Source organism: Stylophora pistillata, chromosome 11, assembly GCF_964205215.1.
Source record: "Stylophora pistillata chromosome 11, jaStyPist1.2, whole genome shotgun sequence".
Classification (NCBI taxonomy): Eukaryota; Metazoa; Cnidaria; class Anthozoa; order Scleractinia; family Pocilloporidae; genus Stylophora; species Stylophora pistillata.
Genome location: NC_142529.1, coordinates 7883226 through 7896153, shown reverse-complemented (window position 1 = coordinate 7896153; position 12928 = coordinate 7883226). Strand labels below are relative to the sequence as shown.

At 37.1% G+C, this 12928-nt stretch overlaps 1 protein-coding gene across 3 annotated transcripts in view; it reads right to left on the bottom strand.

Moving 5' to 3' along the window:
• LOC111334145 (uncharacterized) overlaps positions 1-11095 on the bottom strand; it is a 32834-nt gene extending 21739 nt beyond the window's left edge. The window contains exons 1-4 of one of the 3 annotated variants that reach the window (XM_088739311.1): positions 10915-11095; positions 5026-5213; positions 4855-4919; positions 2380-2492 (exon numbers count right to left, since the gene is read on the bottom strand). In XM_088739311.1, coding sequence (XP_088595437.1) covers positions 2380-2492; positions 4855-4919; positions 5026-5102 — 255 coding nt within the window. In that variant the 5' untranslated portion in view covers positions 5103-5213; positions 10915-11095. Of the gene's footprint in view, positions 1-2379; positions 2493-4854; positions 4920-5025; positions 5214-8328; positions 8486-10914 lie in introns of those variants that run through there. The other 2 variants (XM_088739312.1, XM_088739313.1) reach the window with 2 other exon arrangements.
• Between the last annotated feature and the right edge of the window lie 1833 nt (positions 11096-12928).

Sequence of the window (12928 nt, the reverse complement as noted above, 5' to 3'; positions counted from 1 at the left end):
TACCCTTGCCGGGCTTATTTTTGTTACCCAACATACTGTGCGATCGGCAAACGGGCCCACAAATGTTTCAACCAACCAAATTCAAAATTGGAAAGCCAATCGATCTGGAGATAAAAGCATCACTAGTGAAAGACCTGTGGGAGGAATTGGGAACCGAGTGAATGGAAATGGAACTGCAACATCTCTGCTTTTGATTTTCTGGAGGAATCGAGACTGGTGGTAATTTTTTGGCAGAATTATTCGCTTCGGGCGATGGACACTTCTAAAATAGGTGTCTGGCCTTGTCTTTCTTTTAGCAGTTGAACACCAACATAGCGCTAACTCGCCGAAAATGCTTCAAAATGGCCTAAGATGCTAGGAATCAACCAAGAAAACAAAAAGGCAATAAGGTAAGTCCATTTTATATCTAAACAAGACATTTTTTCCACTATTTTAAGGCAAACCGATAACATCCCATACCAACCTTTATAAATATAAAATGTTGCACAACACGGTAAGAGTCACGTCTGCTTTTCTTGTAGTGAGCTTGGGCTGCCTGTGTCTTATACAATGAAATTAATTTGAGAGGTGGAAACGCAGGTAGACGAGAATTTTTTTCAATTCAACAACAAGCAGATTTTAAAACTGTCACATAACCCGCACCTCCCTATCACCTGCAGTGGCGCGTGTTTCATGCAAAATCAACAGATTACCCGCGGGTAATCAGCCGGAAAATACAGTAGTATGAAAAGACACCCTGCGAAAAAAATCGTATTAACCCTTTGGCTCCCAGAAGTGATCAACATGTAACTTGTCTCTATAATATCCATACACGATCCAGCAAACAGGTAATGAGAATCCACAAACTTATCAGTAAGAAGTTGTTACCTTGATTGAACACCAAATTCTTGTAATCAATTTACAAGGAAATGTGTAGCAGCTAGAGGGGAGAATTAACAATCAGATCTTGGGAGTTCAAGGGTTAAAACTATGCACTCCCAAAAAAGTGTTAAATTACCGCATTTATTGCATCCATTTTGAAATCGCTGGTGGTCCCTGTAATCTGATTGGCTCCAATTGGTGTGATTTATTCACGAATCGCACTATTTTTTGCTCTAAATTGCATCATTTTATGCTTGACTGAGTTTTTGACACATGACGTTAGTCTTTCTGTTTTGCATACAAAATAAGATGTAAAGGCGTTTCCAGTTCCACTTTTTATCTAAAAACTGGCTCAGTACTGCATCAGTAAAATATTTAAATTGACCAAGTCCTGTATTTGGGCTATTTTAAAATGGATGTAATAAAGTGGTAATTGAACCTCGTGTAGCGCAATTTTGGTCTGAAATCATACTTGTGATATCAAATCGAAATTACGCTGCGTGCTCGTTCGATTTTGAAATCACGCATATGATTTCAGCCCAAATTGCACTCCACTTAGTTCAATTACCAGTATTTACCCGTGTATAATACGCACCGCTGTATAATGCACACCCTTATTTTTAACCTAATTTATCAGAAAAAAAAGTTTTTCATAGCAAAAAAGACAAGTTAAATATTCATACAATTATTTATGAAGACAACAAGGATAAGAAATTTAGTATATCATTACCATCAATATCTTTTGCTACTTAGTTATTAATGACATTAATAACTAAATATTATGGGTGAGCAACAATATGTCCAAAAAGTTTAATTTAGATTTTGTGTCATATCGTCGTATTTTTAAAATTTTCAAACTAATGCTATGCAATGTTTTGGCCATAAAGTCAAGTAAACAACAAAATAACCACGATGAATTCCAATGCATGCCCTTTGTACACATAAATTTGCACATTTTTGCTTATAACAGCAAATCAAGAACTGCCTTATATAAAGCTTTTGTCCTGAAATATTTCTCACTCTCTTTCTTCTTACTTCTCATTGAAAAATTCCATGTAACATGAAATCTCTTCACATGCAGCCAAATTTGCATGTTCACTTTGAAATCTGATCCACGCGCCTGTTTGCACACTTGCAAAAATATTTAGTGATTTTTGCCTTTCCTCTTGATTTTAGAGTAAAAACTTGATATGCACCTATAATTTTTCATTGAAAATAAATCATACAATCAAAGCTTTAAATGTGTTACTTTTTTTGTTGTATTTTTAACGTATGCAAATTAGGATGCGAGTGCCAAACAATGGAATCTGTGTATAATACGCACCGCAATTTTGATGGTTATTTTTGTAGAAAAAAAGTGTGCATTATACACAGGTAAATACAGTACCCACTGGAAACTTTGCTTGTCGATGAATTTGCTCCAAATCTGTAAATTTAATACTTGGTCTTTAAAAATAATTAACAGTCATGGTTTATATACAGTCAACATCTAATTTCAATACCATGTAACATGCATACCTTCAGAAGGCCTGAAAGCACAAGTTTATTGACATAAACAGCTGCTGTATGGCCAAAGTAAAATATCAAAGGAAGACGTAGACGATCTGGGCATTTGTAAAATGCTGACTCATCTAAAACAGAATACAAAACCAAGAGAAATGTTAAAATTCCCATTGCAGTGTTACTTGGACAGCAACAGTGTTATTGCATATATGCTGCTGGCCAGTTTGGTACAAATGGTAAGATATAAACTTTAAATTTTCACTTTATCTACAGCACAGATTGAATATTTCTAACTACTACACTAACCAGCTAACTTTTGATGCCTTTGGCAATCTTTTAATCAGAAATGGTAAATGTTGTTTGGTTACTAAGTTCTGTTAATTAGGTTTCAGGCTCAATATTTTACAGTTGCCTTTTGGCTACCTAACATCCTGAAATGGTTGTCAGAAGTGAGGGTCCCCTATACCCCTTTGCAAAACTCGGTCATGTTAAAATGTTTGACCTTTTCAGGCTTCACAAACAATGTTCAAAACTCTTTCATGTTCCCACTAACTCTCTGATGTGATACAACTATATGCATGTTTATTATATGGCTGTGTCTCACAAGGACTGGGAACCACCAAATTCACAAATTTGATTGGCTGAAATCAATATTGAAAGCAGTCTAGATTTTCCCATCTGGACCAGCATCTAGACTGGTCTAGGGAAAAAAGGTACAAAGAATATGAAAAATTGGCATATAAGACACAGCCATATAATAAACATCTTATTAACCGAGCTGGGTTACAGACACTGGCGACCTCAGTCAAGATTCTCCCATTCAGACCTCCTGCTCAGTTAATAAGAACTAAATATAACTAATAATCTCTTTGATAATGCCTTTAAGAAAGCACTTGGGACAGCAGAAACAAAAGAAATCTTTTGATCATTTCATTTAGTGGTAAACTCAGTGATACAGAAAAGACTGAAAAAAACAAAATTGCAGACAGAAGGTCTTTTTTTCTAAATCTGCATTTTATCAAATATTCAGATTGTCAGCCATGATAACAAGAGGTGAATATTAGCACCAAAAAAAATATATATATCTGAACAGTTCAACATCAAATGAGTCTGATATACCACAAAACAAACACATTTCACATTCAAATTAACATGCAGCGGAAGGGTGGATTCAAAAAAAATATAAAATGCTACAGGAATAATCTCAAAGCTGTTTGACTGCATTTTCAAGTATTTGAAGCCTGACAAAAGGAAAATTAACATATCCCTTGAAAAATTCCCCAAAGATTTATATCCTCATTCAAAATGAAAAATACATTGTCACATTTCAGATTTCTGATTGGTAACAAAAATCAATGCTGCTAAACATGTCTATTATACATTTACTTTCTTTGTCTGTTGCATATATTAATCCTGGCCAAGAGGTCACCGATAGAATGCTTTCTCCCTCACTTGAAGTATCATTGACTGGCGACTACAAGACAATCGAATTAAGTTTGCCCTGAGAAAGCAGTAATGCTCTCTCTTGAAAAATATGTAGCAATCGACGACAAATGTCGAACACCCTTTTGTTTTTCACTTAGAAGAGGGTGAATGACGTTTCACGATTAATGTTTGTGTTTTCACACGAAAAATAAATTATGCATGCTCAGGGGTTTGAATTTTGAACATCTGCTTGTGTACGTGTCAAAACTACTAGCTGAGAGGGATGTTAAAAAAAAAGTGAAGTGTGCTATATTGCTCTGATGGGTACGAAAACATCAACCTTCAATTTTGTCCACATTTTCTGCTTGATGAGGGTGTGTCTCACGAAGCCTCTTCAAGCTTAATTTAAAACGAGTTGAGAAATAGGGATTGTGGGATCTTCGACAAGCAACTCTATTTTCTAATTTTCCGAAAAGCTTCCTGTTATGTATCGAAGAAAGCTAAACAATACGCGTCGCACGAACATCACTTTTCTCACTTTCAAATTCACAGCCACCCCAGCGTTGGCGTAAAAAGATAATGAAACATTATGTAAAAGTCCATTGACCATGCATGAAAAGGTCACTCCAACAACTAACAGAGACCAAACCCAATTTGGACGCTTACAATTCATTTTAGCAGCGCAGAGAACAAATTTTAAAACATTTTCTGTCTCCTTGAGTGGGTTTAATGGTTGCAAGATTTGCATAAAGTACACGTGCGTGTTGTTATGTAATCCTTTTCTCTGAATACCCGAACAAACTAAATTTGTATCACGCTGGAATAAATACAGGTAGATAAAATTATGAACATGGGAAACGGCCTTTTAAAATGTTTTATGAACGGATACTGCGAATAAAATTTTAATCCTGACTTATATCGCAAGAGAAATACAGAACTTAAAATATTATACATTAATGACTGTAGACATCGTCTGCACTCAAGCATAATTGGCGCGCGCCATCTGCTTGCTGTGGTCGGAAAGCGAAACCGAACATTTTACAAGTAACACAGGCTACTGCTTACCTTTTAGACTCGTAAATAATGTCTCGTACAGGTCATAGGTGTTTTCGAAGTATTCTTTGATCTCTCTACAAGACATAAAAAACGGCAATCAAACTCAATTTTTGCCGCGCACAAGATCGTGTTGCATAAATAAGGATAATCGATCGAAACGAAAACTTGAAAAAAGATTACCTCTTGGTACAAGACGAGAGATCGCATGGTTTTAAAGAATGGAGAACGTGTTTACCACTTGGCTGAAACACAACCATCTTTGACGAAATCGCCACTTGTTGAAAGGAGAGAAATCTCTTTGAAGTTCCTTTTAGCACGTTTGCTGTCAGGTTTTAAAATCTTCCGCTTTGGTGACGGCCTGGGAGTTCCTGTGGAGATTGTGCAACCTTTTGTTAGCCTAATCCAATCAGAACGATTCAACTGGAAAGATATTGGGAAAAAACTTCCATAAATCCTAAAAGCTGCTCTACATTACATAAAATCATTGCATTGTCTTCCCTACCGAAATTTATTGCTTAATTCAGCAAACACTCTCGTTTTCAGACGGACAGGAAGAATTTGACTGACTCTACGATTAGGTATTGAAATTGAAATCTGTTCCAGTTATTTCAGTTCGTTTATATAGGTATAATATCCGCCTCATTCTTTAGGCTTGTAGCAGATAATAAACCATTTGTAAAATAGCCAGAAATGATGGAGAATAAAAAAAATAATGAAATAAAATAATTGATGGAGAACATGTAACTCCTTCGCCATAGAGAGAATCTCAATCTGTTAAATTCTTTGGGGTGGGGTGGGGCGGGCGATTGTAAGTCTTTCGCGGACTTATGTCCGGTGTCGCAGTGATATATGTACCCCCGTGATATGTGTATCCCCGCACATATATCACTAGTGATATGTGTACCCCCTCCAATATGGCGGCCAGTGATATGTGTATCCCCCACCCCCCTCCCCTCCAAAAAATAAAGAATTACTTTTTTTTTTCAAATATAGACTAGTGAGCAGCACTTCTGCAAAAAGTAGTTTGTAAAACTGTTTTTATTTTCCGACGCGTTTCGTCTAACTGTCGTAGACTTCTTTAGGGAGTCTTGCAAGTATAACTAAACGCCTGCATTTATAAGCCAAAGTTAGAACAGGAACAAGCGAACAGGAACAGGCGAAGTTGTGAAAAATTTAAAACGTGTAAGGCCAAGCCTCTATGGTCATCGGTCCCCGTAACTTTGGCTTATAAATACAGGCGTTTAGTTATACTTGTAAAACTCCCTGAAGAAGTCTACGATAGTTAGACGAAACGCGTCGGAAAACAGAAACAGTTTTACAACTACTGCTCGCAGAAGTGCTGCTCACTAGTATATATTTAAAAAATTATTAAAAAATAATTTAAAAAAATTGTCCATAAATGCTTATTTCCAGCGCGTACTCGCCCTTCTTGGAGTTTGTTGATATTTTTTTGCATTGACTGATAGGTTACACTTTTGTACAAGGCACATGCAGTTTTAGAGTTTGCCCTTGATTTACAGGTGGCTTGTTATGTTCACATATTAAGAAGCATTATTGTGCTTTGGAACAATGTTAAGTTTTTGTAGTTTCATTGCTGTTTTGCAAGAATGTGTGACATTTATAACGTAGAAAACTGTTTGTTCTGAAATTTTTATTTTGGATAGTACATGTACATTTGACTGAAGACTGAAACATTGCAAGCAGATATTGCTTATCATGGAGTGGAAATCACCTTTAATAGTAGATTAATACTAACAGTTAACAATAATTTTTGATTTATTTACTTATGTCGATTTATCAATAAAAATACTTGATCTTTCGCATGTAGTTCAAATTCGTTGGCCTGTTGTTTTTGTGAGCACTTATTAGACACAACATACACTGCTCGGAATATTAGAAAAACATCCAGGTTGTCCATGCTGGCAAATACTGGACAACCCAGACTTCGGATGTCCTGATAAGGACTTGGTTGTCCAGGGTCGTACAGATTTCAAAACAAAATACAACAACAACGACAACAACAACAACAATATATAGAAGCCCCTTTTAAAGATGAATTCAAAAGGATTTGATGTATACTGAGTAATTGATGTAAACTACGGAACGTGAACACGAAATAGTTTCCACACGCGGTAGAGTTCTAGACCTTTTAATAATTTACCAAAAAAAACTTATTGCGTAAACACACTTTTTAGGTGTCAGTTCGGTTGAAACTTTAAAATATAAACCCAGAAAACTCTGTCCCTCGTAACCGTCATGTTTTCCTTGAAAGCTTTGGAGGCCCGGGTACAAAGCTTCAGTGCTTTGTGTATCCCTACCGGGGGTACACATATCACTAGTGATGTGTGTGCGGGGATACACGTATCACGGGGGTACGCATATCACTGCGACACCGGAGTACGAAAGAGCTTTATATAAGGACGGTTTTTACCTGGTTAATACATTAATAGTCTGAAAGGTGGGGCGAATACTCAAGTAACCATGGTTGACTAATCCGTCAATAGGTTACAATCGTGGCTTTGTTGGCGTGAGAACATGCATTTATGGCTAAGTCGGTATTTGTTTCTCTTCCTCAAGTTTTTCGCCTATTTTGATCGAGGAAAAGCTCATTTACTTCCACCGCAACAGAAACGAGATAAACTTATTGTCTTCTTTTTTCAGAGAACTGATGTTTTCTGAGCTAAATAACCGTGCCTTTTTCCCGTGTGAATATCTAAATGGCGGTTAGTTCTGCAATCGATAGCGTGAATCCGCCTGGCGTAAATCATGCCACAAATTGGCTGTGATGACAAAGACTCAGCTCCCCGAGGATTAAGTTCGTCAAGGGACTTTCTTCGGCTTAAACTTTTTTTTTTGCGAAACGAAACAAAACCAGACAAGACAAAACGAAACTAAAGGAATAATGCCAATATATTTTCTTATAAGGTTAAGATAACTTTCACAAAGATTTTGGAGTTATCGTTAATTAATACGAAGGCGCAAAATAGTAATTTGAGAAGAGTCACAGTTTTATTCTTTTAAAAAATCGACTATTTTAACCTATTTTAACCTATTTTAGTACCGAAACAGAGACACGTACCCTTAAAGTTTTGTCAGAGAAGGCAATGTCGCCTCTTGAGAAATTTTTGCAAATGTTAAACACTTGTGTATTTTTATGTTTGTTTGTAAATCGTACATACTAGCTTCGGGAGAACTGGTGTTTCCTGAGCTAAATAACCGTACTTTTCACTAGTTTGAGTACCTACTAAGGTTGAGCGGTTTGTTATGTAGTCGATAGTGAGAACACTTTTTGTAAGCAACAGCTGAATAACAAAACCTTCTATTGTAATTGATAGTGATCACAATAATGAAATCGTGATCTTCTCTGCAGCTTGATGCGGTCGGGCGAATGGAATTTGGTCTCAAATTATGTAATTCTAGGATATGGCACCGGCTAAAATTACGGAAACAACTGTTAAACAAGAAGACAAAGTTTTCACAAACCAGCTGCAGCCGCGGTTAAAATTAGTTTGACATCATATCATCGAGAAGCTTCCACCATAGTTAGTCCCTCTCTACCAACTATCAATGCTCCCACGACCTCTACAACCTGTCTAGTTTATGGGGAAATATTCACAGCTTGCGATTTGCACCACAGCTTCATGGGAACGAATTTCACTGACCTCCTTAACCATTCTTTTATACGTAAAATTACTATGACCTCAAAGATATTAGAATTGCTATAAATAACAAAAATGTCACTTAAAAGTGATATCAATTGCTATTGTATGACAGCTGTAGCTCCTAAGTTCCATAGTACGCTAGTAGCTTATGACGAATCTAACGCAATAGTAATGTATCTGTGATCTTCACTTTTATCAATTTTTCTCAATTACAATAATTCTAGCCTCAAATTTCAAGTGATATTGCGCCAAAATTCTTACCCTGTAATAATGCTCCTTGGCGTAACAAGAAAAAAAATCTCGTAATTATGCTCTGTTAAATAGTTGACGAGTTATTGACCCATAAAACAAAACCTCGTTGTTAGAATTTTTGGAACACTGTCCATTGTTGTATAGCGGTTAAAAAAAAAAAAAAAAACAGTAAGAAAGCGATGGAGTGTGTTATGCACGTCCTAAGTCCATGAGCTCTGAGTTTTCATTGAACTTCTGGCAGAAAAAAGTCCTACGAACTAGCGTTATTTTGTATGTGCGGATATTAAAAGATCGTCACGAGAAACGATGAGTAAAAATTCTTTCTGGTGCCCAGATCTTCAATGATAAGATCAAAGAAACCTTAACTTGATCTGCAAAGTCTGGCAATTCATTTGACTTTCCCATACACCGGAAAAAAATTTGAAGAAGGTCTGCAATTCGAGTTAATCCCTTTTTTATGAAGTTTGTCTTCAAGCAGGCCAAGCACATGAAATTACAGAAGTGGTGTGACTGTACGCATGTGTACGTGTTGGATGATAACACGTGAATCATATTAGACAAAGACGATTAGCCATATGAATATAAAAACGAGGTAATTTGCTATTCTGTCGTCTCAGTGGTCTGTTTCAAGAACTTCAAGGGAGTTTTTGTTCTTGTTTAATCATACAAGACTAGTACGTGCTTTTTTAGGCGAATTATAAATCGGTCGGCCTGCAACCCACCCGGCAAAAAAAGCCATAGCTTGTTAATGACTTCCTTCCTTTCAGAGTAATCGTATTGAGTAGGCTATCTTTAAGGCATAATATATAATATTTTCGTTACAAAAAAGGTTGGAAGAATTGCAATGATTCGCTTTTTGTTACTATCATGTGTTATTTGAGTTGTCCCAATGATTCTTAAGAGGCAAAGAAAACACACACACCCTGCGCAGTTTAGTGGTAGTATATTTTACAAGCCTCACTGAGCTACTATTGAAAAACCCTCAAAATTAACAGCTTGATAGCAAGCATTGTTGCAAATAGTTCACAGCCAACATCGCTAACCCAAATATTCAATTTTACTTTTCTAGCATCTTTTATGAGTGAGCAGATGAAAAGAATCGAGGGAGGACACGACAAGAATGTTAAAGATTGGAAGGATTCAGCGATCTGCATGGGAAAGCGTTGGGGGAGGGGTTGGGATTTTTTCTTTCACAGACCCTCTCCTCCCGCCCGCCTTACCGACTCTATCTCTGATTTCGATGTTGCCGGTTTTTACTGTCATACCATCATACAAGGACTGTTCAGATTGCGAACTTTCAGCGGCTAAGTCACTTGTTTTTAACCTTCGTGATAGCGTTCTCGGCCGCCATTTCATATCGTGTCATGTAATTGTAAAAGCTTGAGAATTCAACCTTGCTTTAACACAGGACAAAACACCCTATCAAACTGAACATTTATGAAAAGATAAGCCTTAAGCGGTTCTTTTAACTAAAACCTCAAAGGGATTCATAATTCCTTATTTCTTAATTTTGAGACGCCACGTGAAAACCGGGAAGGCAATAGTAAACGATCGTCATAACCAAAGACAATTTGCACCTTGTCTCTTGCAATTAGGTAAAAAAATTTTAATCGAATTCGATCATAGCCAGTGGTGCAGGTGCGTTGACGGTGACCGAATGCTTATTACTGGTTTTGTCGCGAAATAACAGACCGCCATCTTGGGTTCCTTAAAGAGGAACACTGGGGACATGAAACAATTTCCCTCCAGGGGGGTGATAGGAGGGCGATAGGCCCGGGGAAGGCGGCGACATTCTCAGCTCGACAAACTTATCCTTTTTATTTTTTAACCATGGTAACGATAACTGAAAAAGACACTTCAACGACTGCAGGCTAGAACATAAACCAAGTTTAAAATATTTCAACAACAGCGATAGACTAAAGTCATTATGAAACGTTTAGGCACGCTTCTCTTGACCTCGCGATTAAAAGCTGCAAATCTGAAAAGTTTATGATACAGTGGAACAAAAACAGCTCAAAGAATAGTATAAATTTAACCGCGGATCGACCCTTGTATTATTCCTTGACCCGAGAGAACCTCATGAATTCAAATGGATTTTAGCGTTTCAGAGGACGTAGACATGCTTAATCATGATTACCCATATTATAAAAGTTACCTGTCAAGCTTCTTATATTCTGAACAGAAAAAATAGGTCGCTATTTTGACAAGTCTGCCGTCAGATTCAAAGCCTTTCACTGCTCACCGACAGCTGCTTCCAAATGCGACTGTGAGCATGACGAAGCGATATCAACTGATCTCGTAACTACAATGGGAACAATGCGACAGCTGCTTCCAAATGCGACTGTCAGCCATGACGAAGCGATATCAACAGATCTATTAATTAGAATGGCGAAACAATGCATCAGCCCACTTTGTTTGGAATTCAACTCATGAGATCAATGCAAGATTAGTTCTGCATATCTTACAATAGAACAAGTCCCACGTAATTCCGCTACAGGGAAACGGAAACGCATCGCCCTCCAATTTACATTTTAATTACTTTTAAAATATCGCGAATTATTCTGAACTTTCAAAAGAATATTCCGCGCGCAAATCTTGCAAAAAAACTACCTAAACGATAAAGGGTGAAAGTTTCTGGAGAAACTGTGGTGCTGCGTCGGTGGGGGTAACTAGGTAATTTGGTAAAATCAACTCAGTTGAAATTGTAAATTGGCTACCGTAACGAGTTAAAAAGCCTTATACTTTCCCTTGTCAGGAGTTTATTCTTGAGTCAGTGATATATTGAGAGAAGTAGTGTAATGTATCGGTTGTAAGGAATGTTGAGCGAGTCTGTTGGAGTTTAGTTATGTTGTTTTCATCTTGTCAAACAAATTATGATGATGATCGTGATTAAACTAAATGAGTGGTTTTCCGAAAAACATAAGCTGATTCAGTTTGGATTTTTTCCGTTGTTTGGGGCTAGCGTGGGTGAATGTTTATTTTGTTAATACAACTGCACAATAATTTTTACCTTAACGAAACTTGGGCTCGCGAGACGCAGCCCTCTTGCACATGATATTTATATAGAGCAAACAGATATAAGCTGCAAGTTATGACAAACGCCATTGAAATATTTTTTGATTAGTCTGTGCGGCACAATAAAAGAGATATCCAGTGGCGAATTTGGTTGAAGAGGGTTGGGGGGGGTTGGGTAAGGGGGTTGGTTGGGGGGAAGGGAAGAGAGTTCAGAAGGACTAACTTGCAGACCCTCTTTCATTCCGGTATGTGGGAAATTTCGTTAAATTAAGTGTCAGACTTTACAGATGTTTTAAAAGGCTTTCTTTACCTTATCATTGAAGATGTGGACATCAAAAAATAATTATTACGAATCGTTTACGATTTATTAATATCCGGCAAAATCAAAATAGCGCCTGTTTGGCGGGCTTTATTCTGCCAGAAGATCAATGAAAAGTCAGAGTTCGTGCACCGGTGGCGTGCTTAATTTTGAGATCTAGTTTCGTTGTGGCCGAGCAGACATCAACTAAGTCAAGTAAAATTTCCTGACGTTTTTGATGTGTCTTCTTAAGTTAGCGTTATCGTAGTAAAAAAAATAAACATACGTTTGCCGAGCAACCAAAGTCGTAGATTTATACTAAAGCAAGAAGATCACTTATATTTTTCTATCGCTTTTCATACATGATTGTTGATTCGTATTGTAGCGTCAGTGGCGTCGGATTGACTAAACAAATTTCTTTTTGCCCACTGAATAAGTCAACAACAACGTGATACACGAAATCGAGGCTGATGAGCGACGGTGTTTATGCTTATGTCATACACCAAACGCACGCGAGAGAAACCTCCATAAAACACGTCCTAGTTGTCGACATTTTTTTTTTCGATCGCGGTTTTCTTTAATCCCAAGCCAATCTTTTAAGTAAAAGAGTGCGCTCCCCTCCTAAAAAAAAATCATTGTGATGCCTCGCACATGTAAATTTTTCACTGTTGATATTGGTATTGTAAACACTACAGACGGTTATAATGGACAAGATTAAAAAAAGAGGTAAATGTCCCTGAATAGCCAACGCATAAACACCCCACAAATCACCTTCAAGGCAGTATAATTGCGCAATGAAAAAAAAAATTAACGAAAAGGATTAGTTAAGATTAAAGATCATAATCACGGATTAACG